The sequence below is a fragment of the Micrasema longulum genome, unplaced genomic scaffold (genome assembly GCF_059751315.1).
Source record: "Micrasema longulum isolate JH-2025_06_02 unplaced genomic scaffold, ASM5975131v1 h1tg000897l, whole genome shotgun sequence".
NCBI lineage: Eukaryota > Metazoa > Arthropoda > Insecta > Trichoptera > Brachycentridae > Micrasema > Micrasema longulum.
The window spans coordinates 51,229-75,233 of NW_028278088.1; the positions used below are offsets into that span (position 1 = coordinate 51,229).

The 24,005-nt window shown below is 32.3% G+C and overlaps 1 protein-coding gene across 5 annotated transcripts; it reads right to left on the minus strand.

Annotated features, from left to right (window-relative positions):
- Positions 1 to 2,784: 2,784 nt before the first annotated feature.
- LOC148278299 (WD repeat-containing protein 44) lies at positions 2,785 to 24,002 on the minus strand. 5 transcript variants are annotated; one of them, XM_088231616.1, is made up of 17 exons: positions 23,711 to 24,002; positions 23,485 to 23,638; positions 23,239 to 23,393; positions 20,976 to 21,064; positions 20,784 to 20,894; positions 18,129 to 18,415; positions 16,236 to 16,365; positions 14,278 to 14,487; positions 12,777 to 12,957; positions 9,742 to 9,908; positions 8,600 to 8,723; positions 6,753 to 6,884; positions 5,712 to 5,913; positions 5,494 to 5,625; positions 5,017 to 5,415; positions 4,339 to 4,929; positions 2,785 to 4,208 (listed from the first exon to the last, which is right to left on the minus strand). In XM_088231616.1, the coding sequence occupies exons 1-17, from the start codon at positions 23,776 to 23,778 to the stop codon at positions 4,065 to 4,067; spliced, it is 3,276 nt and encodes a 1,091-aa protein (XP_088087742.1). In that variant the 5' UTR covers positions 23,779 to 24,002; the 3' UTR covers positions 2,785 to 4,064. The 5 variants fall into 5 exon arrangements, with proteins under 5 accessions (XP_088087742.1, XP_088087744.1, XP_088087743.1 ...); XM_088231618.1 differs by having other exon boundaries at positions 18,129 to 18,349; positions 23,711 to 23,908; XM_088231617.1 differs by having other exon boundaries at positions 18,129 to 18,352; positions 23,711 to 23,908.
- Positions 24,003 to 24,005: the final 3 nt, after the last annotated feature.

A 24,005-nucleotide genomic window follows, 5' to 3' on the forward strand; every position in this document is an offset into this window, starting at 1 on the left:
TGCTTTTGACCCAAAATAGCTCAGCCGAAATCAAGTGAGGGTTATCACTAGATCCCTTACAGGGCGCTGCAGATTGAACAAACACCTTGCTAGAATGAACCTTTCTTAAACTTCTAGATGTAGGTTCTGCACTTATACACATTCTATGTGAATGTGATGGTTTATATCATAAAAGAAGCCGCATCCTAGAATGTTGTCGCCCCCTACCTAATAGCCTGATATTTTACCGATCTGGGCTTGAAGGGGGAGATTTAACAAAATAAGAATTCTCACCTTCCACACAGTACCCAGGCTCGTTTAAGACCTGGGATTGGAAGGGGATAACCGAGAACTATTTACGAGGACCCGTCACAATATATCTTCACAGGTTGCAGTGACATCAGGCGCTTATATAGCACTGACCCCCCCCCAGAATAAGAATAATTGTGAAAACCATAAACTAAAATGTCAACGAATGTTTCCTCATTATATCCGAGATCTCACTATTTCTGTTATCGTTATAACCAAGTTTGACTGTACATATTTCCAAATAATATAAAAGCAATTTACTAACTACATTTCTTTGTACAATGACTTAGGAAAATAATATACATAGTGATATAATACAACAAATTCTTGGTGAAAGAAATTGCACACAGAGAAAAATGGTAACTTTATTTTATAAAATATTGAAATAAATGTTATATTGTTATTGCGCCTTGGAAACTGACAATGTGCATTCATTTGACTAAATACGTTATAACAAGGTTTTTTTTTTATCCACAGTTAAAATGATTACGTATCAATTTTCATAAACTTACCACATTCAAGTATTTTTTTTTTTTAAATCGATGCTTCCAGAAATTTATATAAAAATCTGCGATGTTTTTTGTTTCTCTCGAGTATTTTTGTGAAAAACACTTAGCCAATTTCCAAGGTGCACCGGGGATATATTTTTTTAAACTATGTACATTAAAAAATAAAGACAAATAAATTTGGCACTTAGATATTTTGTATGCCTTTGGTGATAGATAATTAATTTATAATTGGTCTTTTATGTCTAAGAATTTATTTACAAATAAATTATTTCATAATAACATCTTATAGATAGAAAAAGTCAAGAAAAATATATTACAGAAAATAATTATATTTACTTGAATAAAAAACTGTATTATATGTAAGTGATAAAGATACAACAAATATTTTGTTTATATCTGGCCTAAATCTAAAAATATTAAAAAGATAGATACATATCATATCAGATAAGCATTCTGAGAATATGGAAAACAGGGCCTTTTTATCTGTAGTAAGCTGTTAAAAGTGATTTAACGTCCACCATTCTGCCTGTGCTTCAACATCTATATTTATATTTGGCTAGTTTTGCAGACTCATGGATCGGAGATTCGATGTTCGAACCCCGCTTTACCTCAATCTGATTTACATTTTCTAATAGTGAGTTATTTACAGCTCGTTGAGAATGTTCCTCAAAATTGAAATATTTGGATATATCATAAGAATGCAAATATTTACTTTTTATTAATAAAAAGTTGAAACACTAAATCTACATACAAGTAGGTATTGTTGAAATAAAAAAGAGGTGTAAAATACAATAAACACAAATTTGGATACTATCATTTCTTTGTGTGACTGGATGGATAAAAAATACAGTTCTGAGTGTAAAATGGAATCAGAACCCTGGACGAATGTTTCGACCTGATGGCTACATTCTGAGTGGAGAGTGTCCACCTCATAGTACACTCTCAGAACTGTGTGTTTTGCTCTTTTCCAGGCAGTAGCTACCTATGGTATAGTGGGCTGGGGAAGTTGCACGGCGTCTATTAATTCTAATCTAAAATTAATTCTTAGAGTGATGCTTCGATGTCCCCCACCTTTCCATCTGAGACATTGTTTCAGTTTATGAAGGTACTGGATATTAGACAATGTAAACAAAAAAGACATTGACACATTTTTGGTCATGTGGTCACAAGAGGAGATCCCAGCAGAATGCTCGTACGAGGTTTTCCTGTAGTTTGAATTATTCAATACCAAAACCAGACGACTTTCGCTCAGAGAAATTTATCTTTTGTGGCCCCAAGAGTGTTCAATGTCCTGGATGAACGAAAGCCATTTTCAGAAGTGTACAAGTTTGGATTTTGTCAAAGGGAAGAGACCACGATGGGAGACTGCTGCGAGATATTGCATAGATTTATATATACATAGTACTATTGAGCGTGTTGTCGAGATGTTTATTGAAATTTATGTTTGTGTAATAATTTTTATTTGTAGAATTCTTTAATAATATACATGCTTCCACTTTCTATTTTGTTGTATCCCAACTCAACACAGGGCTCTTGGCCTCATAAAGTTAGGGATACGTTATTATTTTTTTGTAATATGTATCTTAAAAAAACAAGTGATTCTACAGAGCAGTATTTCATTATTCCTAGACTGGTACCCGAAGTGTAAGACTCATCACCTTACTTTCTATATTATGATCAAGATAAGCTGCAGTTGGAGTACCAATGCAGTGCTCTATAAAGCACTCGGTGCAGATAGAGAAATGGTGATGATTAATCTATAACGGTTCTGAGGAATAGGATAATAGGGTGTTTTCACAAGTCAGGAATAACGTTAAAAATATAATATAGATTTAGAGCGGATTTTTACAATTCTAATGATATAACTATCAAAGTATTCAAAACAAACAAGTTTTCATTTATAATTTTCAGGTTTAAAAATAAAGACCCTATAATTACTTCTGTTATTCGAGAAAAAGAAAATTATTTAAACAAAAAAGATCCAGTATTCTTGTAACAGTATTTAATAACAACTATCCATTGTATCTCTAGTATATACCTACACAAAAGTAATACATATGTAAAATCACACGATAGTTGAAAAATAATTCAAATAAAATCAATAACATTGAAAAATATGGCAAAATACACTCATATGAAATCACGTTTCACTGTGTATACATATCAATTTAACACAAATATTTTGGGAGTAAAGAACAGGACATGAACAATTTATTTACAACTTCATTTTTTATACGAAAATATAATGTATGATAAAACTAACTTTACAATATAAATATTACATAATATGCCACATAAAATAGTAAACTGTTTTAATATCTAAAAGCACCAAATCGTCCAAAACGTATTTTCTATAAAAATAAAATTGATAATTATATTACATGCCTAAATTAATTGTTTAATGATAAAAAAAATTACGAAATCAATTTTCAAATCTGAGGAAAATTTTCAATAAATATTCATCACAGCATTCAGAAATATTTAAGAAGTTTTGTTTTATATATTTTCGTATTAATCTGTAGTGGTTTTGTAAATTATAGAAGTTAAAAAGCTAAGAAATACAGCGAGTTTACATTCGACTTTTCAAGCTCTCAAACTGGTAAAATATTTTTCATAGAGCATTCATTCACTTTGTTTAAATACAATAACATTTTTAAAATGACCCATGAAAAACTCTTAGCCTTAAAAAAACATGACCATTAAAATACATAAATATGTCGGAGGCTACAATGATTTACTGAATAAGGAATTATTGACTTTTGAAGTGAATAAAAATGACGCAACATTAAACAACTGGAATCTTTAGAGCACATGCACACAATAATTGTTGCAATTTTATAATTACTTGCGCAAATTTCAAAAGCACTTATTCCAAATCATTTTTCCTGTTTTCTCTTTTGGCCCCATTTTTCAAAATAGAAAATTTGATTTATGCATTTTAAATCTCAACATAAGTCAAACAGATTTGAAAACAACTATATTATGTTTGGAAAGTAACATTTTTGCAGTATACATAGAAAAATTATAAATTTGATATATTCAGCAATATATAAAAATAAGGACTTTTTCCCATGTAACACTTTAATTTAAGGGATTATTTTTAAGTCAATTTGAGTAGTGGGCATTTTCAATAATAAGTGTAATAATATTTTATTTTTTTTACGTTTAAAGACTGAATGTTTGAATATCGTTTTTATTTTGAATGATTAATTTATTTCTGATTATATTTATAATAACTCTTTTTGTATTTAATTTTTTGTTACGAGGCTAAGCCAGAGCTGAAGCGGGTAAAGAACTGTGTTTGGGTTTTGTCTTATTGACGAAAACTTTTATACAGCCGTTGAAATCAGCACTAACCAAAACATGTCCCCCGCAACCTTTTGTGTGTTGTTCCACCATCGGATCCTCTACCTGTGGGTAAAGATTACAAATAAATTAATTTATTTTAATTTCAACAGAGTTATCCCGAATTCTCAATTACACAGAATTGAGTTTCAATTGTACACATTAAATAAATATTTGAGATGAGGATAGAACTTACTTTATCTGGATCAGTAACAGATGGATTATTCCCCTTTGCAGCTTGCTCCCGTTCTTCAATCATCCTAATAATATTATCCGGATTAGGAGCGAACACGGCACAGGTAACAACCGCATTGTGTGCCTTGATTCCCTCCCAAAAGTCATTCCGATCTCTCCTAACAGAACTAAATTTAGAATAATCGTGATGAGTCTTCCAAATGTAAATGCACTGGTTTTCTGATCCGCTAACAATATATTTTCCATCATGGCTGAAGGATGCCTTTATTTGGCTGGAGACATTGACATATCCTTTGTATTTACAGGAGAGACTGAGGTCTCTTAAATCGTAGAGTCTTATTCGACTGTCGTTTGAAGTAACTAAAATCTTATCTTCTCCTGGCATGGGTTCGATTCCACTAATCTTTCTTCCTGTAGAATTTTTCCCTCTCGTCGATCTAACATCAATTTGTGTGTGATATTTTAATTGATCCGTAGTGTAGAATATACACCGTCCGTCGTACGAACCAACAACAGCGAATTTGCCATTTTGACAGAAATTAGCGGCGGTTATTAATTTGGTTTGACCATCTACTTCGTTCCACACAGCCACCTGTAAAGCGGTGAGAACTTTATTGTTTTTTTATTTCATTTTTGTATTTTTAATTAACTATAACAACATAAATGTTTGATACTGTACCTTTTTATCTGGAATGTTCCAAAGTCTCAATTTTCCATCCAAGCTTCCCGAGAGAAAATATCTGTCATCCCTCGGATGGAATACTATGGCAGTGACAAAATCAATATGTTGAAAGCAACACAAACACTCTTTACGAGAAATATGCCAGAGCCGAACTGTTTTATCCATAGAACTCGATAAGACAAAGTAGTTCTTGGACCATGAAACATCCAATAAGTCCGACGTGTGTCCAGAATATGTGCAGAATGGTCTCGGCATGAATGGTGTGTTTGGAGCATCATTTTGGTTCATGGGATTATTAGGATCTTCGGCAGAATGCACTGACTGGTGTGAAACTAATGATTCTTGAGAAGGAGTAGGTGAAGACTTTTGATCTGCATTATATTTTGTGCGCATATCCTAAAATTAAAATAAAATATTACATATGTACACAATACTTGATATTATTGGCAAACATTTAAGTAGAGTAGAGTTTACTTGGAAAAATGAATATGCATCTCTGACAACCCATATACGAAGGACTTTGTCTTGTCCTGCTGTAGCTAACAACCTTCCACACTGTGAAAATTTCATGCACCAAACAGGGCCAACATGTTCACCAGAGAACTCCTGCAAAATGTGATAAAAAAATAAATCATTGAAAATTTAAAGAGCGATTTCATGAAAGTGTTTCATATGTAGTATGGCGGACAAACCTGAACATGACGAACACAACCGTCAAAGTCGTAGGGTCCCTTGTGAGAGTTAGAAGCTTTCAACTTAATATTCTGTTCTCCTCTAACTTCATCAACAATATCGGCGACATCTTCTTTGTGTCTGGCGTGGGACACTTCTTGGGCGATGGATTTAGCCTTGTCCATTGTCTTTTTGACAGTGGATCCCAAAAATCTTTTTAATCTAAAATTATTTCCAATAAAATTAACATTCAAGCGAGTATTATTTTTAAACATAAAATATAAACATCCCAATACTATATTTTATTTAGTAACTATCCTGATGATTTTTTGTCATATTCAGTGTCATTTTTATTTTATTTAAAAAAATATATATTTAAAAAGGTCAACATAAGTTATTTATAAATCAAATATAAGATCAAAAAATAATATGAAGGTCCTATTTCAGGCTTTCTCATAACGAGGAAGTTCAGTGCTACGGGAAATTGGCTAATCAGTGCTACAAATGTTGTTATGTTGTTGTGGCAATTGGCAACAGATTTCTGGGGTCTGGGATAGCCACGTTTTTCGACGTTGAGCAGGTACAAGTAATTTGTTTTTAAAATTGTATGGCTTTCTACTTTTAAAAATGTCAGAAAAACTCACCGAATTTTCAAGATTTTTAACTATAATTATATACAACTTTAAAAAATCATAGCAATGATATATGATACATAAAAAATAAAAATAATTTTGGCTTAGTTTGATGGTCCATTAACAAAAAAATCATTGAACTTCCTCATAGTTATGAGGAAGTTCATAGTTATGTTAAAAAAAACTTAAATGTCAAACACAAACTATTTTCAGAATTTAATTATTTTTATATAAAACATAAATAAAGATATATCTCAAGACGAAATATAATTTGTTAAATTATTCTTCACATGTAGCACTTATTAATGTCATGCTGGACAGGGCTGATACGCAACGAAGTATTAGTTGAAAATATTGCATACAGCAGCCTCTGGCTTGGTGTGGTGAGTGGGTTAAAAACGATGAATAAAAAATAGTTTTGAAACATACTTAGCAGTTTTCCGTCTCAAGCCTCCAGGAGCGTGGTCATCCGCACCTTCTGATGCTGCAGTTCCACGACCCACTCCATCTGCTCCCTCTCCCATGGAAACCCCAACACTCATGGTATCATCATCTGATTCCCTGAAAATAATTAATTTGAACCAAAATTAAAGGAACGTATGAAACCCACTTCATCCTAATTTTGAGAATTCATTAATTCTTGTAATTAAAACCACAGTTTTTATTGTTTTAAAATTATATTATAATAAAAGTTATGAATCAAACTTCCTCTCTAAAGAGGAGCGTTTTGCTATCTTTATCTATCTATATAACGGGTGTTTTTTTTTTAGAGGCGGAGAACTTCAAATTGGCAACACTGTTTTCTGTGACAGCCGATTTGACAGTTCTCGGTTTTTCTAGGGTAAGTTTGGTTTGGAAATTTGTTATGAATAGACTCTCGCCGGAGTGAGGTTTGCAAATTGTTCAAATTTATTTGAAAAATATGGTTTGATTCGGGAAACCCATCGGGCATTACATGAATTATGTGGTGCTCATAAACGTCCATCAGAGTGATTAATTTGAGAAACTACGGATCGTTTTCACAATACATTTACTAACAATAATACGCATCCCGTAAGACGTTGTACACAACAAGCGATTGATGTTGAGGAGCGTAGTGTTGTTGATGATCCAAATGTGTCAATTCGTCATCGTGCATTTTCGTCAACATTTAAACTTGTGTCCATACACTTTATGGAAGATTTTGCCAAAATATCTTTGTTTACATGCTTACAAAATTCAACTTGTACAGGAATTGAAGCTGTACATTTGGTGAATGGGTCGAAGGAAACATTGCTATTGATCCAAAATTTTGTTTAAAAATTTTGTTCAGTGATGAAGTACACTTTTGGTTAAATTTGGCGGCCTCCATGGTGTAGGGTTAAGACGCTTGACTCACACACGGAAGGTTCCGGGTTCGATTCCCGGTAAGAACACAAAAATCTGATGTGATTTTTCTCAAGCCTGGGTGTTCTGTGATGTAATTCACCACTGTAATTGGGCTTCCTGGCCTGTTGTGGTGCAAAAAAAAAAATGGCTAGGTCAATAAACAGAATTGCCGCATTTGGAGCTATGATAATACACAAGCCATTACATCCTATCATACCCTCAATTTTAAATCTGGAAATATAATGTATCACTTAAGTTTAGTTAGAATGTAAGTTTAGATATATAATTGTAAAGCGCCCTTGAGGTAATTTTTTACAAAAATGGCGCTATATAAATCAGCCAAATATTATTATTATTATTATCCAGAAAAGGTCAACGTTTGGTGCACTTTATGAGCCGGGGGAATCAATGGTTCATATGTCTTCAAAAATTATGATGGATGGATGACGACGGTGAGCGGTAGAGACATGATTACTAACTATTTCCCGTCATAATGGGAAGGCATTAATGTTGCAGACATGTGGTTTCAGCAGGATGGCGCCACATGCCACACAGCGTGCGATATAATTAACTTACTGAAAGATATATTTGACAAATGAATAATTTCACAAAATGGATCTGTTAATTGGCCACCTCGTTCGTACGATTTGATGCCATTATATTGTTTTTCTGGGAATATGTAAAGTTGCATGTCTATGCTGATAAATCGGAAACAATTGAGCACTTGGAAAGCAACATTCGAGACGTTAATTTCATAAAATTATCTGTCAAATAAAGCCAATTTCATGGAAATAAATACTTCATATTGACCTTGTAGAGAATCGATTTTTAGACCCCATTATAATTCAATTATCTCTATCCTAGTTAGCTACAAGGCAGATATGTATGGTACAATATTTATAACTTACCTTTGTTTTTCAAACAGCGAAGAAGTGCTAACATATTCTGAAGTAAGTCGCATTATGTGCAAGCTTAATGGATTTATACATTGGGGCAATTTGTCCTCTGCAATGCTTAGCGGTACTCTTTCACCTAAAAATAAATACATTGTAATTATCTTGGTGCTTTATACTTAAACTTATACAAAGGAGTTATAGAATGATGACAGTCAATCGGAAATCATTATTTTTTAGTATGTTACTAAAAACAATTGTCCTTAAAACATAATATCGTCGGCTTTCCAACACAAGTTGGAAACTACATTTTACTAATTAAACTTCTTAGATTTTCACGGCCGTTAAGATGCACAATAAGTTTTTCTGGGTTATTATGCCGTGTGTTGTTCGTACTCTCTAAGTACGGGGCATAAGTTTTCCTTTGAGCCGATAATCTTAGGGAGGCCAAAGAACCACCAAACACGACTAGTAAAAGAAGCAATTGAGATTTACAAACATCCCGACAACATAAACAGAGATGATGGGATGCGATTAAAAACATCCTGGTACCCAGTCATATTAGGTAAGAAATTGCATAAAGATTGCAATGTAACACAGATTTGGGATACGGTATAGATCCTAAGTACATAATGGTACACATTAATCTAAACGACTACGACACGGTACAAGTCCCAAATACATAACATCACACAAAAACGACTACGACACGGTAAAAATTCTAAGTACCTAACGTAACACATATTCATACACAAATAACATCAACCCTGATGATGGACGCTGTAACGCGATCCGAAACGTCGGTAGAGAGTACGAACAACACACGGCATAATAACCCAGAAAAACTTATTGTGTACATTTTACTAGTTGTGAGATACTGCACTTTTAAAGTTAAAAGCTCACCCCAAATCAACAATCTATATAAAACTGCAAGATGAATATTATAAAATATTTTTTTTTTGTATTTATGAAATACAAAAGATTTTTATTCACTATTTCAACAAAGATTATTTGGTGCCATTTATGAAGACATATCATTTTCCCCAAATTTGTAGTTACTTGTGCCAGAAACCTGACGATATGTACTAAATACATATGTTTATATGTACATAATATGTTACACCTCAGAACATACTTGCTTATTATTTAATACACACCTGTATCTAAGTTTAATACTGTAACTTGTTCTAATATTTCCATATCAGTCAATTGTTTCCCAGAGTCAGTTCTTGTCCTTACATACATATTGAGTTGCTTGAGTAAATCTTCATCGCCAGCAGATTTTCTTCTATCTCTAAAATTTCTTTCCAAGCTATAGGCGCTTCTAAAAATGAAAATTAGGGTAGTAACATTATTAACCATCACAAAAACAAAACTTACTCAAAACTTGTTAAAACTGGCTGCTTGCAAGTCCTAAAATACAGAATGCATATATTATAACAAAACCCAAAAGAGCACACATAGGAATATGTTTTTGTGTACCCTATTTTAAGATTCAAAATAAAAATAAAATAATTATTATGCGCCATACTCCAGTGCTACGTTTTACTAGTGCTCTCAATGTAATCACATTCCCCGAGCAGAGCAGAATACAGAAAGTTCTACATTCGGATAATTTATTAACCCTTAAGCACTCGAATGCCACCATAGAGGCTACATCTATGATTTGCTGTATTTCTCGAGTGCCGCTGTTTTTGTGGAAAAATTTTTTTTTTTTTCCCAAAACTTTAAATATATCTATGGTCTAGAAGACGAACATGCTAATAAGGAACTTCAGCCCCATGGAAAAATTTGATATTATTTTTCGCGCGGAAAAAATTAGACCATTAAATTATAAGGTAAAGTTTCATGAAAATGTACAAAAAGAATATCAAAAAATATTTTAATAAAAACAAACTACTTTGAACGACGTCACTAGTTCATATGTGTAGGATTTAGGTTGTCAAGGGTTGGAGTTTCTACCTCAGTTAGAGATTGACAGAGAAGACACGAGGTTGCTGTTTGATGTTTATTTATTACATGGTGAATAAATAATGAATTATGTCGGGCGAGTGTTACGGCGATAAAGAGTTGAAGTAACTGCACTTGAACTACATGCTGGAGCTGAGTGAACTGGACTGACTGCCGTTAACTGGTCGACTGAACTTATTGGGCTGAATGACTGGCGTTGCGTCCTGTGGTCTCTTTATAGACCACATTTCTTCATGGTAGGGACGATGTGAATGTTGCTTTCTTCGGTCATCACACTATTTCAGGTGAAATCATCGATTATGGACTATGAACCCTACATATGAATCAACCAATGATAAAAGAGCTGTGAAAGATTTCCGGTTTACTTATTGTCAACGGATCAATCGGCAGAACTGACCGAGCAGAAGCCAAAGAGAACTTGAGACATCAGACGTGGAGTAATTTTAGAAATACAAAACTTAAAAAAATCATAGTGCTGATAATACGATACATAAAATTGAAAAAAAAAAATTGGCATAGTTAAATGGTCTATTAACAAATAATAAAAAAAACACTAAATTTCCACAAAATTGTTAATTTATCAGGAGAGCAGTTTAAAGTTGATGTTTTGTCTTTGACACTTATTATGAATATGCAACTACGATTTGGGAAGAGATGAAAAATTAGTGTTCTAGTGAGTGCAAATAGAATGACTCATTCAATACATTTGGCATTTAAATGTCCCATTTTTTTTTATACTTAGCACATTCGTCTTCTAGACCAGTGTTTTTAAACCTTTTTGAATACGTGACCCCCTTACGAGTAGAAATATAGCTAGCGACCCCCCCTCCTTAGACTCAATTTTTGCATTGCCTCGCTCAGGGAGTTGCAGTCATGAGCAATTCAAATATTAAGGTCTGGAGGGGGTGGGGGGTAGCCCCTGATAACTATCTGATAGAGATGAAGATCAGGGATGATGTTTAAATAAATTAGGATGCAGAAAGTGGCAATAGAAATATTATTTGAAGTTATAAACATAATGTGAAAAGAAGATAGTTTAAACAGTTATAATAAAAGTGTGAAACAATTTTGCCGCGATGTAGATGACAGTTGAAATTTGGTGGTGCCATACTAAAAAAAGTGATACCATTTAAATAAAATTTCCCAATATTTAGGGGAAAAATAATTGTATGCACTTCATGCAATTTCAAATTTTTATTTTCGTGTTTTTAAAGTTGAGTATTTACATAAAATTATTTACACATGTTGTTTGAAAAATTCAATAAAAAAAACACATTACAGTATTGATTGAAAAAAATACAAAATATTTTTAAATGATATTCATAATCCCCAATGATGACAGTTTTTACAATTTTTCTGCTGCATATTTAGTATAGTCTAGTACAATAATAATATTTTTATGTAATTTCATTTTTCCCATACATTTTTAATTTCCTCACTTTAGAGTTTTCCTCAGTTTTATAGTTCTAGTTTTTTTTTTGTTGCTCCTTTGAAAAACGTAAAACATGGGTTTTATTGTATTTTGTTCAGAGATAAACAAGTCCCAAGGGCAACACGTGCACTTTCCTGATATGTTATTACTGTATGAGCTAACAGTGCTAAGAAATATTATAACTCGATGGAATATTATAATGCACTGGAATGCTGCGGTCACATTTCAATTATGTTTTCGAGATTTATTGTATCTGAAAACATATGTATCAAAATAGAGGAATAAATAGTTGAAAATGAAAAAATTCCAAATGGAAGAAAAAAAACATGATTTAATTGCAAAATTTGAGAAAGTAAACCTGTTAAGTTATGTAAAATACAATTGCATGAAAATCTTTTTCATGTGCTTGATAAAATTCCTTCTATTCCTTGATAAAAAATTACTCAAGTTGGCGGTTTGCATAAAAACAAAAACCTTTCGAGTACAAAGGGTTAATATCTATTAACTCAAATCAAATATCAGTTTAAATAATTATCACAGGACTACTTAATAAAGCATACATCTCCTCATCCTCAACCTTCTTGCACTTTTCTTGTATATATATTTTTTTTAGTGTGTAACGTATTCTATTATACTCGTATAATTTTTTTAAAATTGGATGTATGCAGGTTTTTTAAAAAAAAGTTGGTGCATAACATAGCTCTATTTTCAGATACATATTTACCATAATTGTATCAATTCAATTTTAAGAAAATAATACAGTATAAAAATGGTTGTGAATAAACAAACCTGTGCGGAGCTCCTAAGCTTGAGTGTCCCATATTACTTGTGAAAATACTATGAATACTATTGCCATCTGCTCCAGATTTTAGCAATTCATTTTTCAATTTCTCAATACGTTCCAACTCTTCCTGAGATGGACCACTCGCTTTAGCCTTTTCTTCATCCTGAGGTTTTACCACATATTGACCTAGTACAAGGAAAAATATTGTTAAGTATGAAAATGGCAATAGGTAAAACTGTAAATAAGAATCGACTTTTTGAGGAATAATGAAACATGAACAGATCATACTAAAAGAAGTGTTGTCATAGTGGAGCACTTGACATACTTAAACAAATTTTAAATATGGTTAATTGGAAATCCCACGGCTAAATATTGAAATGATAGAGTAACTCAAGATACCGTATTTCCTCGATTATAAGATGTATGTTTTTTCATATTTTGGTGTCTCTGAATTCAGTATGCATCTTACAATCGGTGTAAAATTCTGTCAAAATTTTTTGTCCCCACTGGTTTTTATTTTCTTTAAATAATCGGCAAGAAGACTACATTTTTAAAATTTTATTTTATTTATTATACGGCAAAAGTGCGTTTTATAATATAAAATATAATAATATAACGTGTTCAGTCATACAAAAATAAAAAACAATATTAAAACATGGATGTATAAAAAAAATAACAAGAAAAATATATGCATATAATATATGTATGTCAGCATACAAAAGATATAAAAAAGTCAGGATTATTATGAACATAAAATGAGTTAACAGCAGATTATTATTTTGCAAATTAATCGTTAATCGAAACTATAGAACATCATAAAATATTTTTAAAGAGATGATTTGAATTCACAGAGACTAGAGTTAAAAATGTGGGGATATGAGAGGTACTTTCATTAAGTAGTCTGTGTATACGCGGTATAGGTGAGTGACAAAGATAGTTGGTTTAAGAAGAGTGACAATAAAACAGAGTATTTTCTCTAGTTCTACGTATCGGTATGTCAATATTGATTAAATCCAGGAGTTCACAACGATCGAATTTACAATTAATGATATTATATAAAAATATTAAGTGTTTTATTGTTCTGCAATCCTCCAGAGCATCATTAAAAAGTTGTTGTGTATGAACGAAAGCACTGAAACAAAACTGCAGGACATAAATTTGACATAAGTGAAGTTAATATTTCATGACATTTCGTGGGAAGACATACAATGACTCGTCATAGAGCGATACAGAAAAATTCAAAGTAAATCTGAAGAAATTTCAGATAGTGATGGCGGATAGAATATAAATAAAATATGCCTATTATTAAATCCTTTTTAATTATAATTGAATGACTTTATTGTATCTAATTTTTACAAAATTATATAGTACTTTTTTGGTCTTGAAAAATAAGGAAAGCAAGAAAATACGGTATATCTTATTTAACAAGACAGGCATCAATTCAACAAAATATATATGTGATGAAGAATGATGGTATGTTGTGATTGATATGAATGCGAAGTTAACCTTTAACTGCAGATCTAATGTCAAGCGATGGTCCCTTAACCGAGGAGGATCCGCTATGTTGACTATGTATGGACTTGATGGTGCTACTCCTAGACGATGCTTCACTCTTGCTAAGCTTGTCTACCGCAGGTGAATGATAATCACTGCCAAATGAGTTGTTCCTCGCCCCGAAACCACCACTCACAAATGATTCTTTCGATGAATTGACAACTACAATGATGAAAATAGAAAATTATAAATATATACAGTATGAAATGCTCGTGGAATATAATACAGGATGTCCCAAGAGAAAGTTTTTATTTTATTAGATCTCTGCGTAAATGCAACAACTCTGAGAGGCCTATGTCAATCCATAGCCGTCTTCAGGAATTTAGTGGCCATGGAGCATTTTTCGGGAGCAGACCATGCGCTGTGAGTGCGAGAGTTTTTCAAAAACAATAATTCGGCGATTGTAGCATGGAGAAAAGTCAGCAGTCATCGTGGGTTGAGTAACATTAAAGATACGCCAAGTGTTACTCCAATCAGGAAATGGGATCAGAAGTTTGAAGAAACCAATTCAACAATGGATATAGAGTCCGGATGACCAAGGTCATCACAAAGTGACTACAAAGCGTGGAAAGTGTAAATCAGTCCGTTTGTGACAATCTGGACTTTTCAGTTGATAAGCAAGCAAGTGCTTTAAATGTATCTCAATCACTATTATTTATTTATTTATTATAAATACAGTCTGAGCCAATAACGGTGATATGAAGAAACATATGTACAAGAAACTAAACAAAAAGAACATAAAATTGTGTAGCAAAGACAAACAAGGACATTAAAATAATGGTATACAATATATTAAATAAACTCAATCAACATATAAGGCTTTGAGCTGTTGTAATGTGGAAATGTTGGACAATTTCTTGGTACCTGAACTGAAAAACTTTACTCGTTTTAATCAAAGAACATGTTTTTAGCAAGACGGAGCAAAGTCACACACTTCCAACATGTCTCTGCCACGAGGTTGTGAAATTTTTCTTAAAAAATGATCTCCAAGAAAGGTGAAACAAATTGGCCTCCACGTAGTCCTGATTTGACCCCTATGGACTTTTTCTTGTTGGGATCGAAAAGTTATCTCAATAAACCCGGTTCTCTGGTGCAGTTAAAAGAAAATATCTATCACGAAATGGCAGCTATTACAGAGACTATGTTCCGAGCCATTCTAAGAATTTTTGCTGTTCGTTTCAATGACAGCAATGAGAATGAAGAATTACAGACAAAAGTAGTTTCCTAAAACCTGTATTTCAATAACTGATATAGGTTTTTTGATGGACATCTCTCTTTTATTTATATTGCTACATCAAAAGAAACTTTCTTTTGGGACACCTAATATAAAAATATACATAATATTATAATATGGACAATTTCACACATATGAGACTGTGTACATTGATTCGAATGACTAATTTTTTAACAGTATCAGAAATATTTGCTGGAATAAAGTGTATTTAGTGAAAAGAAGATTGAGTTTTTCTACCGACATTTCATGGTGGAACCGCATTTTAATTATAACAATAAAAATATGTATTTAGTTTAATGCCAATTATATTTATAATTTTCACCAGTTACCGGGTTTCGTCGTGACTGACATCATCAGACTGGTGAAAGACTAAACATTTTTTTATGTTACATATATGCAAGTGAAAGCAGAGGTTGTAAATGATGATTTTTTTATATTTGTGAGAATAAACCAGTTGAAATTAAACCTTCTTACCGCTTGTACATAACATAATAATTTGTTTAGTCTCCAGTCTGACGACGTTGGTCTGAACAAATCCCGGTCATAAACGGTCAATAAAAGTGAAATTAAACTAAATACGTATTTTTATTATTAGGTATAATTGAAATATTTACAATCAACAAACATGCGTCAATTTTTTCTATCATGATTACTTCGTGAGGATTTAAAAAGTTACCTTTTCTATCGGATAAATCGGTACTGCCCATATCAAGAGAGTTCTGAAATTCTCTTGTGAGGGATTCTATTGTACTTGCTGGGCTCGGTAATGGGCCCATCGGATTTAGTATCTCACTTAAAGATGGTGGCTAAATAAAAAATACAACAAATTAATATAATAAGAACATTATTTAAATAAACAATATGTTGAGTATGTCCAAATGTTTGTAGACAAGGTTGGATTTTACTCTCGAGCGAGTTATCAAGATTTAAATTTATTGCAAAAGAGAGAAAAAACATTTATGAGAAGGGGTTGTCTAGAGCTGAGGTAATGTAGATGTTCAAACATAGGCAGAGAATTACGGTTTTAAAATATAGTAAATGGGTAGAAATTAAAGGAATTTAAGGAAATAATCTGATTGGGATCCATTAAAAAAGAAAGTTGTTTGTAAACATTTAAATACAAACATTTTTTATAAATGTTAAATGGGTATCCTCCCATATTCGGTAGTTTATGCATTTTCGTCGAATGCAGCCTTGAGGTGCTATTCTGAATCTTCTCGTGGGGGTAGAGAATGGTCAAAATGGGGATTTTTATTTTTTGCATGCGACTACACTTTGGTTCATATATGGCCACACTGACGATTAAACGTTAAACAATGTAAAATAAACAGTTTTATAAATGACACTTCATAGTTTGACATCATAAAAAAAACCAATACGGTTTGGTCTATTCAAGCTAATTAAGCGTTTTGGTTAATGTTTAAGGTCGCAATAATGTTCTAAATGAAAATAATCATGTTTGGTTTCACACGCTCGTATATATTTGACGTTAAATCATCAGTGTGGCCATATATGAACCAAAGTGTAGTTGCATGCAAAAATTGAAACTCCCCAAATTTCTTTCTTCTCTCTACCCTTGTGAAAAAATTTCAGAATAGCATCCCTGGTATACATAAACAAACTCCGTAACTATGAGTATGTTTTTGTCTGACTTTTTTTTTCAATATTTTAACTCTATGGGTCGATGCTAGCATGTGTATTATTTTAATTTGTTACATGTATTAAAAAAAAATATACAACCTCTCGATGTTCAGAAAAAAACTTCATTTGTTTTTTGAAAACCAGATAAATCAAACATGATATAATATTTGAAATAGGATTAGAAATCCAATTGAATGTATCGCTCAAACAACAAAAAATCGTAAAGTGATTTTTTGATGGAATAATACTGTTTATGTATACACCTATCTATCCTACTCTTGCACACCATAAAAAAATCTATCTCCCTTATTAATATCATCCAAAGCGCGCTGGCGAGCCAGTCTCAGTGGAAAAACGTTGCGAGAGCCGAAATGTCGTCTGCACCGCAGGTAGTTTTTGTGTCTCCACGTTTGTTAAATAATATGAATAAAGGTAAAAAAACATCAAATTTCGATCAAAAACTGGAAGGAAAATAAGTCGATACTCTTCCGTTCGCTATAACCTTAATCAGCTGCAAAAAAGGCAGATTTAATGTCTACGTCACAATACTTACCTAAAATCCACAGAAGTTTTTATGAGAATCTACCGGCTCAGTAAATGTATGGAATACCGTGGAAAAAACGTTGTTAGAGGCATCATAGGCAAGGTTATTCTACATTTTTTTGTTTTATGTTGATTATTTACTTAATTAAAATGTTTTTTCATTTTATTTTTTACATGCAGACTTGTTTGTTTCCAAGTAATATCAAATTGCAATAAATCGTGTATATCGTCTAATAAAAAATGATAAAAAACGTTTTTTATTGTTTCAGAAAAAATCTTGTTTTTGTTAGCAACGTTATTCGGGCAATACATTCAATTAACATTTCCAGTTTAAAAACAAAATTATTTTTCAAACACGCATAAAATTTAAAAAACACAAACCAACCTTCACATTCAAGTTTTGCAATGTTGGCTTTTCGGCTACACTCATTTTAGATCCTTTACAAGCTTGGGATAACACTTGATCCGCATCGGGAGAACCGAGAGAATGTGTTGCCGCAACTCGAATTTTCTTTTTCTTTCTTGGTGGAGCAATCGGCAATTGTGGTTCCGCTTGCCTCACAGTGTTTCCCAGTTGCGACATGGACATTATAGACTGTTCAGACCCTGCTATACGAGAGTGTTTTAGGCTATTTGCTTTTGTGCTGGCAATCACATCTGGTTCTTGCATAACTTCAACAAATTCACAATGTTAAAGTTGTAACAAACTGAAATTGCCTGCTGTTTCATGCAAAGAATGTGATACTTGAATGATAATCGTTGGGGACTCAAATCCAGAACATTAAATAAATATTATAATTTGGACAACCGTGGATATATTGATAATTATTAGTCCCCAGCGATTATCAATAAAGGGAAAGTTCTAAGTTTAGAATTTAAATGTACCTATCAAGACAATGGTTATAAACTTCACTTATTTAATATCTCCAAGAATGTTTTCAAAATTTAATCACATTATTACGATAACATTTTTTTCCAACAAAAGATAACATAATTCTTGTTCCCATTCCTGAAATGTTTCAGACACACAATATTCAATACATGGTAATATGTAAAAACCCTAAATTTGTTTGAAAATGTAAAGAAAGTTTATGTTATAAAAGGAATAATTACGTATTACAGAAATTAAAATATTTTATAAAGAATTGAGGTGGTATTTGCTTTGAATTCTTATTTAAAATAGAAATATTACTAACAGGCTTATAAAATCTTGATTAAATCAACTAAAACAGTAAATGATAGAACATCCAGCATCCTGCTAGCAAAACTTTACGACCTTACTGGTAGGATGCACATTTTTTGTTATATGCGGATTTACTCTTAACGGGCTGTGTTGCCAATGTACTGAATCATAAACATCGGTGGAAAAAAAAAACCCACGATATCAGATTTTAGGTGACCATTTAAACTGTTATTTTCTAAAACTGTTATCATACAAACAGTAAACACTCATTAATATTTTAGTTTATGGTTTTCTCCATACATTTATAACGAGCTTACTTCTCAGCCATAGAATTAAGAATAGTCCAGAAGGAGCGTAGAACCATACTTGAATACATCGGACTGTGTCCAATAATCCCTCCACTATGGCCTACTTTCGCCGCGCGCATTCGTGATGTCACCGCGTAATGTTGCTTGATGGGAAAAAAAAAATCATAACACAAATGTAAGGTAAAAAAAGGCAATCTGTTAATTTCTCTAAAATTTTATTGTGCATGCGGAAACATTGATTAACACAACAGAGTAGATAAGTAAAGGGTCATTTAATAAGAGTAATTGAATTGATGAACTTTGAACTTAAAATAAAAAAACAAATTTTATTTTACATAAAACGGATATTTTTATATCATGTTAAATAATATTTTATGTTTTAAAGATAATGTTGTTCAAATGTCCCCCATGGCGTTGTTTAATCCGAGGTCTAATTTTTATTAGTTCTTGCATTAGATGAGCAAAGTAGGGTAAAAAAATTTACTACCCTGGCAGCACTAACGAAATTTCCATTTTGTTTCTTTGACAATCTGACAGATGGAAAAATAATTCCATTTTTAAGTAATGCATTTGTTACTTAAACATTTGTTTGCTAATTACACATGAAATGTGATACCATCCTGTTTCTTCAAGATCCTAGCAGTATTCCTACACTTGAAAAGGACACAACACGGCATAGTTGAATTCAAATCAGGAGTTGCGTACTGAGCAACGTCTACAAAGAAACTAATAGGTCAAAACGTAATCCTACTCATTTATGAGTAGTTCAGTCGCCTTCTGTTTGATGTGCGTATGCAGTTTTTGGACTATTCTTAATTCTATGTTCTCAGCCATACCGAATAAAAATATTGTCAACAGTGCGAAAAATCTTCAATTGTTTAAGAACATTATTTTCAAAAACCCAAGTAGTAAAATCCAAACCAGTGACTAACCTAAACTAAAATTGTCTATTATTGGGGTTCTTGTTATTAAATCAGGTTGTGGTCCCGTGGCTAATGTTGTGGACTCACGGATCAGAGGTCCGAGGTTCGAACCCCACTCTACCTCAACTCGATTTCCATTTTCTAATAGTGAGTTATTTACAACTTGTTGAAAATGGTCACTAAAATTGAAATATTTGGGTAAATTATAAGAATGCTTATATTCTTTTTTTTTAAATATATTAACCGAGGCGTTTTTATTGATATTTTTATTAAAATCATTGACTATGAAATTTTATTTAGTTTAGAAAAAAAAAACGAAAAATATAAATGTTATTAAATTTAAATAGGTAAGTACAAACTAATCAAATGTCAATCCACTTTAATTTTACCGTGCCATTTAGCTTAAGATGATATGTGTGAAATAGGCTATTCTCCGTCGTATGTCACGCGGCTGGTTAGTTTATTTGGAAATTCTTGTAATAATGAACAGAATTTAGTTATTTCCTCATTACCTCTAAACGAATTTGGAAATGTCTGCTTAGTGACCTGAATGATAAATCTATTTACGTATACTGGGAAACCACAATTTTTTTTTAAAGATATACATTTGAGCAACGGAGACATACCTGTTGAGTCTGGGAGTTCTTCATCTTCAGCATTCTCTAGAAGTTCTCTCGAATTTGAAGTTGTAGTTGTTATTCCTGCTCCTAAATGACTATCGCGCCCTAAACTCAAACCTAGAAAAAATAATTTTAATATTAATAAAAATAAAATTATTACATATTAAAATTTTTAATGGTTTTTTTTCATATACATACCTGACGGATCTACTGTTCCACCGAGTATACGACCAATTCGCCCTAGTGATGTTAAACTTTGTAGACTCATCGTATCATGTTCTATTATTCTGAAATAACAAAACATTTCAAATCAAAATTAGAATAGAATTTTACATTTTTAAACACTAAATTTTAATTATGAAAACGATAACAGTATTGAAATTAAAACGATAACAAAACGAAACAGTGCGAATAAGTGTGAACACGGGCAGATATTAACAAGTGACGACAAAGATGGAGAACATTTTATGAAGGATATGGAAGTCTAGGCATTTATAGGGCTTGTGATCTGACATCTGTGATTTGGGAGCCACATGAACTGAAGTACTCTCTTATGATAGAGAAAATCCAAGTTTCTGAGATATCTCTACATAAGAGAGTGCGAGTATTATCCTTGGCTCTACCCGACCGAGTTTCTCCAGGGTATGCTTGGCTACAACAGTTTAGAGACTAGAAGGAATGTGTATTTGACTACAAATTTTTATCGATTGTTGCACGGTATGATTGATGATTCTGAGATTATGATGAGCATTGGTTTGTATGCTCTTGATAATTACCTAAGACAGCGACAGCATAGATTGTTTCATATTCCAATATACAGGACCAACCTGCCTATGGTTATGCCTGTTGGAAGGGCTAGCGCTATACTGAACAACATCACTCTGGATATTGATCTGTTCCATGTATCCAAAGGGGTTTTCCGGAGCAGGATTCTTCTACTACTTTTACATGAGTCTCATTCATGTATTTTTTATAATATGTACATATTGAATATATGTTTGTAATGTATATGTTATATTTAAATAAATGAATTGAAATTGAAAATATAATTGGCTGGTTTTGGGGCCATTTTACACACTGTGTAAGATTCACCATTTTGTTTATGTTTGAACATCAATATTTGTTCAAAATAATGTCGCTAGGTTCTGTCCTATTAACAAACAAGAGTATTTAGGCATCAGACACAGATTATATGGGTCAGAAAGTTACCACTCTAAAAAAAATATTTAGTTATTATATTTTTCCATCTGTTTTACTATCTTTCCGAGAGTAGGCTTTGAAGTCGATCGGTAGATACATACAGACGATCATTAAGCGTACCGTCTAGGTGATTTCCAAAAGTCATGCAAAATTCATGTTCAAGCGAGCATTTTTGCTTGAATTGGGATTTATTTGAGTTTATAATCGCTATGAAGTGAGCATTTTTTACTACAGAAGCTATTACTATTTAACTATTTTAAATGTTAATGACGTAAGGAATGTGGAATGTTTGCAGTCATTCCGTTGGCTTGTTTCGATCATATGATGTGGATATGACAAGTAGGTAGAACATACTGAGGTAAGATACAGATAGTACGGAAGTTAAGTATACCGTCTCGATATAAACAGATGTTCATAATCGAGGCACAGGTTATGTTTCAGAGTCTTAAACCCACAAATAAAATTTTTAAAAACTATCGTACCTGTAAAAATAAAGATTGAGGCAAAAGACAATAATAAAATATTATTTGACTATGTTAACGTTTTGCCAACTAACAAACAGTGTCAGTATAAGATAATGACAGATCATTTCCCTGATTGCAGTTTTAAATCCAAAGTAACCCACCAGATCGTGACCCGACAAGTATCGTCACAGCAGCTGACGGTGCCACGACAGAAGGACTACTATGGAGATAAAACAACGGGGAGTGTAGTACTAAAACTGTTTACTTTAATACCTGTTGAAAATCGTGAGGAAAAAAACCTGAACACATTTAAATAAACAGTCAAAAACTTATTTAAAAAAGAAATTGAAACTTAAGTGTGCACATAAATATATTATATTTTTAATTTATTATTAAACTATGTAATTACCTTTTATGAATTAAAAAAAATAAAATGTAATGTAACCCGCAGACAAGCTTATATTAGATAGGATAGCTAAATTTTCACATTCCTTTGCACAATATTGTGACTTGTGCCGAATCGCAAAGCCCAAACTTCATTTTAGAAAAAACAAGGAAACAAACATTCACACTCCAGGTGTGTGAATTGTTTCCATACTACATTTGAATATACATAAGTGTCTAAAATATATTTGTATAAAGTTAAATTGAGATTGAACATTGCAAATTATTTACGAAATAAATAGTCGAGTGCAACTAAAAACATGGACTGCCTGGAAAAATTATGGATGCACGCACAGAAAGCTTAATCAAATGAAATTTAGATGCAGGATTTTAATATTAATTTAGAAAGGTACCTAAAAGGATGTGCTGTTTTGGAAGTAGCCGGAAAAACTCCTTCCGCTGAACTGTTTTGAGAGTCAGGAGTTGAATTGACCGATGGTCCACAGTCGTCATCCTCCGTCTGCATAAATTGTCGAAGTTCGCGAAACTTTCGCCTTCCTTGACCCACCTACAGTAAAATATAGCAAATAATTGAGCGATATTATACATAAATCTGGACTTTTACACCTATATATTATAAGATAAAAAAAACAACAAACATTTTTTTCTGGAGTTAGGTCTACGGCATCTTTCACTTCTTTTACTAAGTCTTGTGTAGTTTTTGTTGCTGGAAAATCTAATTCACTATTTTTAGGATTTTCTGTTGGCTGGGCGACTACATCTTTTTCTTGTGTGTGATGAGTGCCTGCTTTTCTGAAATAACAACCCAAGAAATAAATTTCTGTTTGTAAATTATGTTTGGTTTAATTTTCACTTTTGACATACGTGTTGAATTTGGATGGCGTTATTTCCTCAGCATCGAAAAACTCATCAGAATCACTACTATGGGGCATTGTGTTATTGTTAACAAGATTTTAATCGAGAAATAAAAATGTAAAGAATTAAATGGTTTGTCAAAAATTGCAAATGTCAAAGATGATCCGTAGGCGGAGCGCTGTCATGTCAAAATTGTCAAATACAGGATTTTTCTTCTTCTTTTTTATAGAAAGCGAACTATAAAATTGACGTAGACCTAGCGATAAAAAAGTTGGTATTTATCTATGAAAATATTTACACCGTC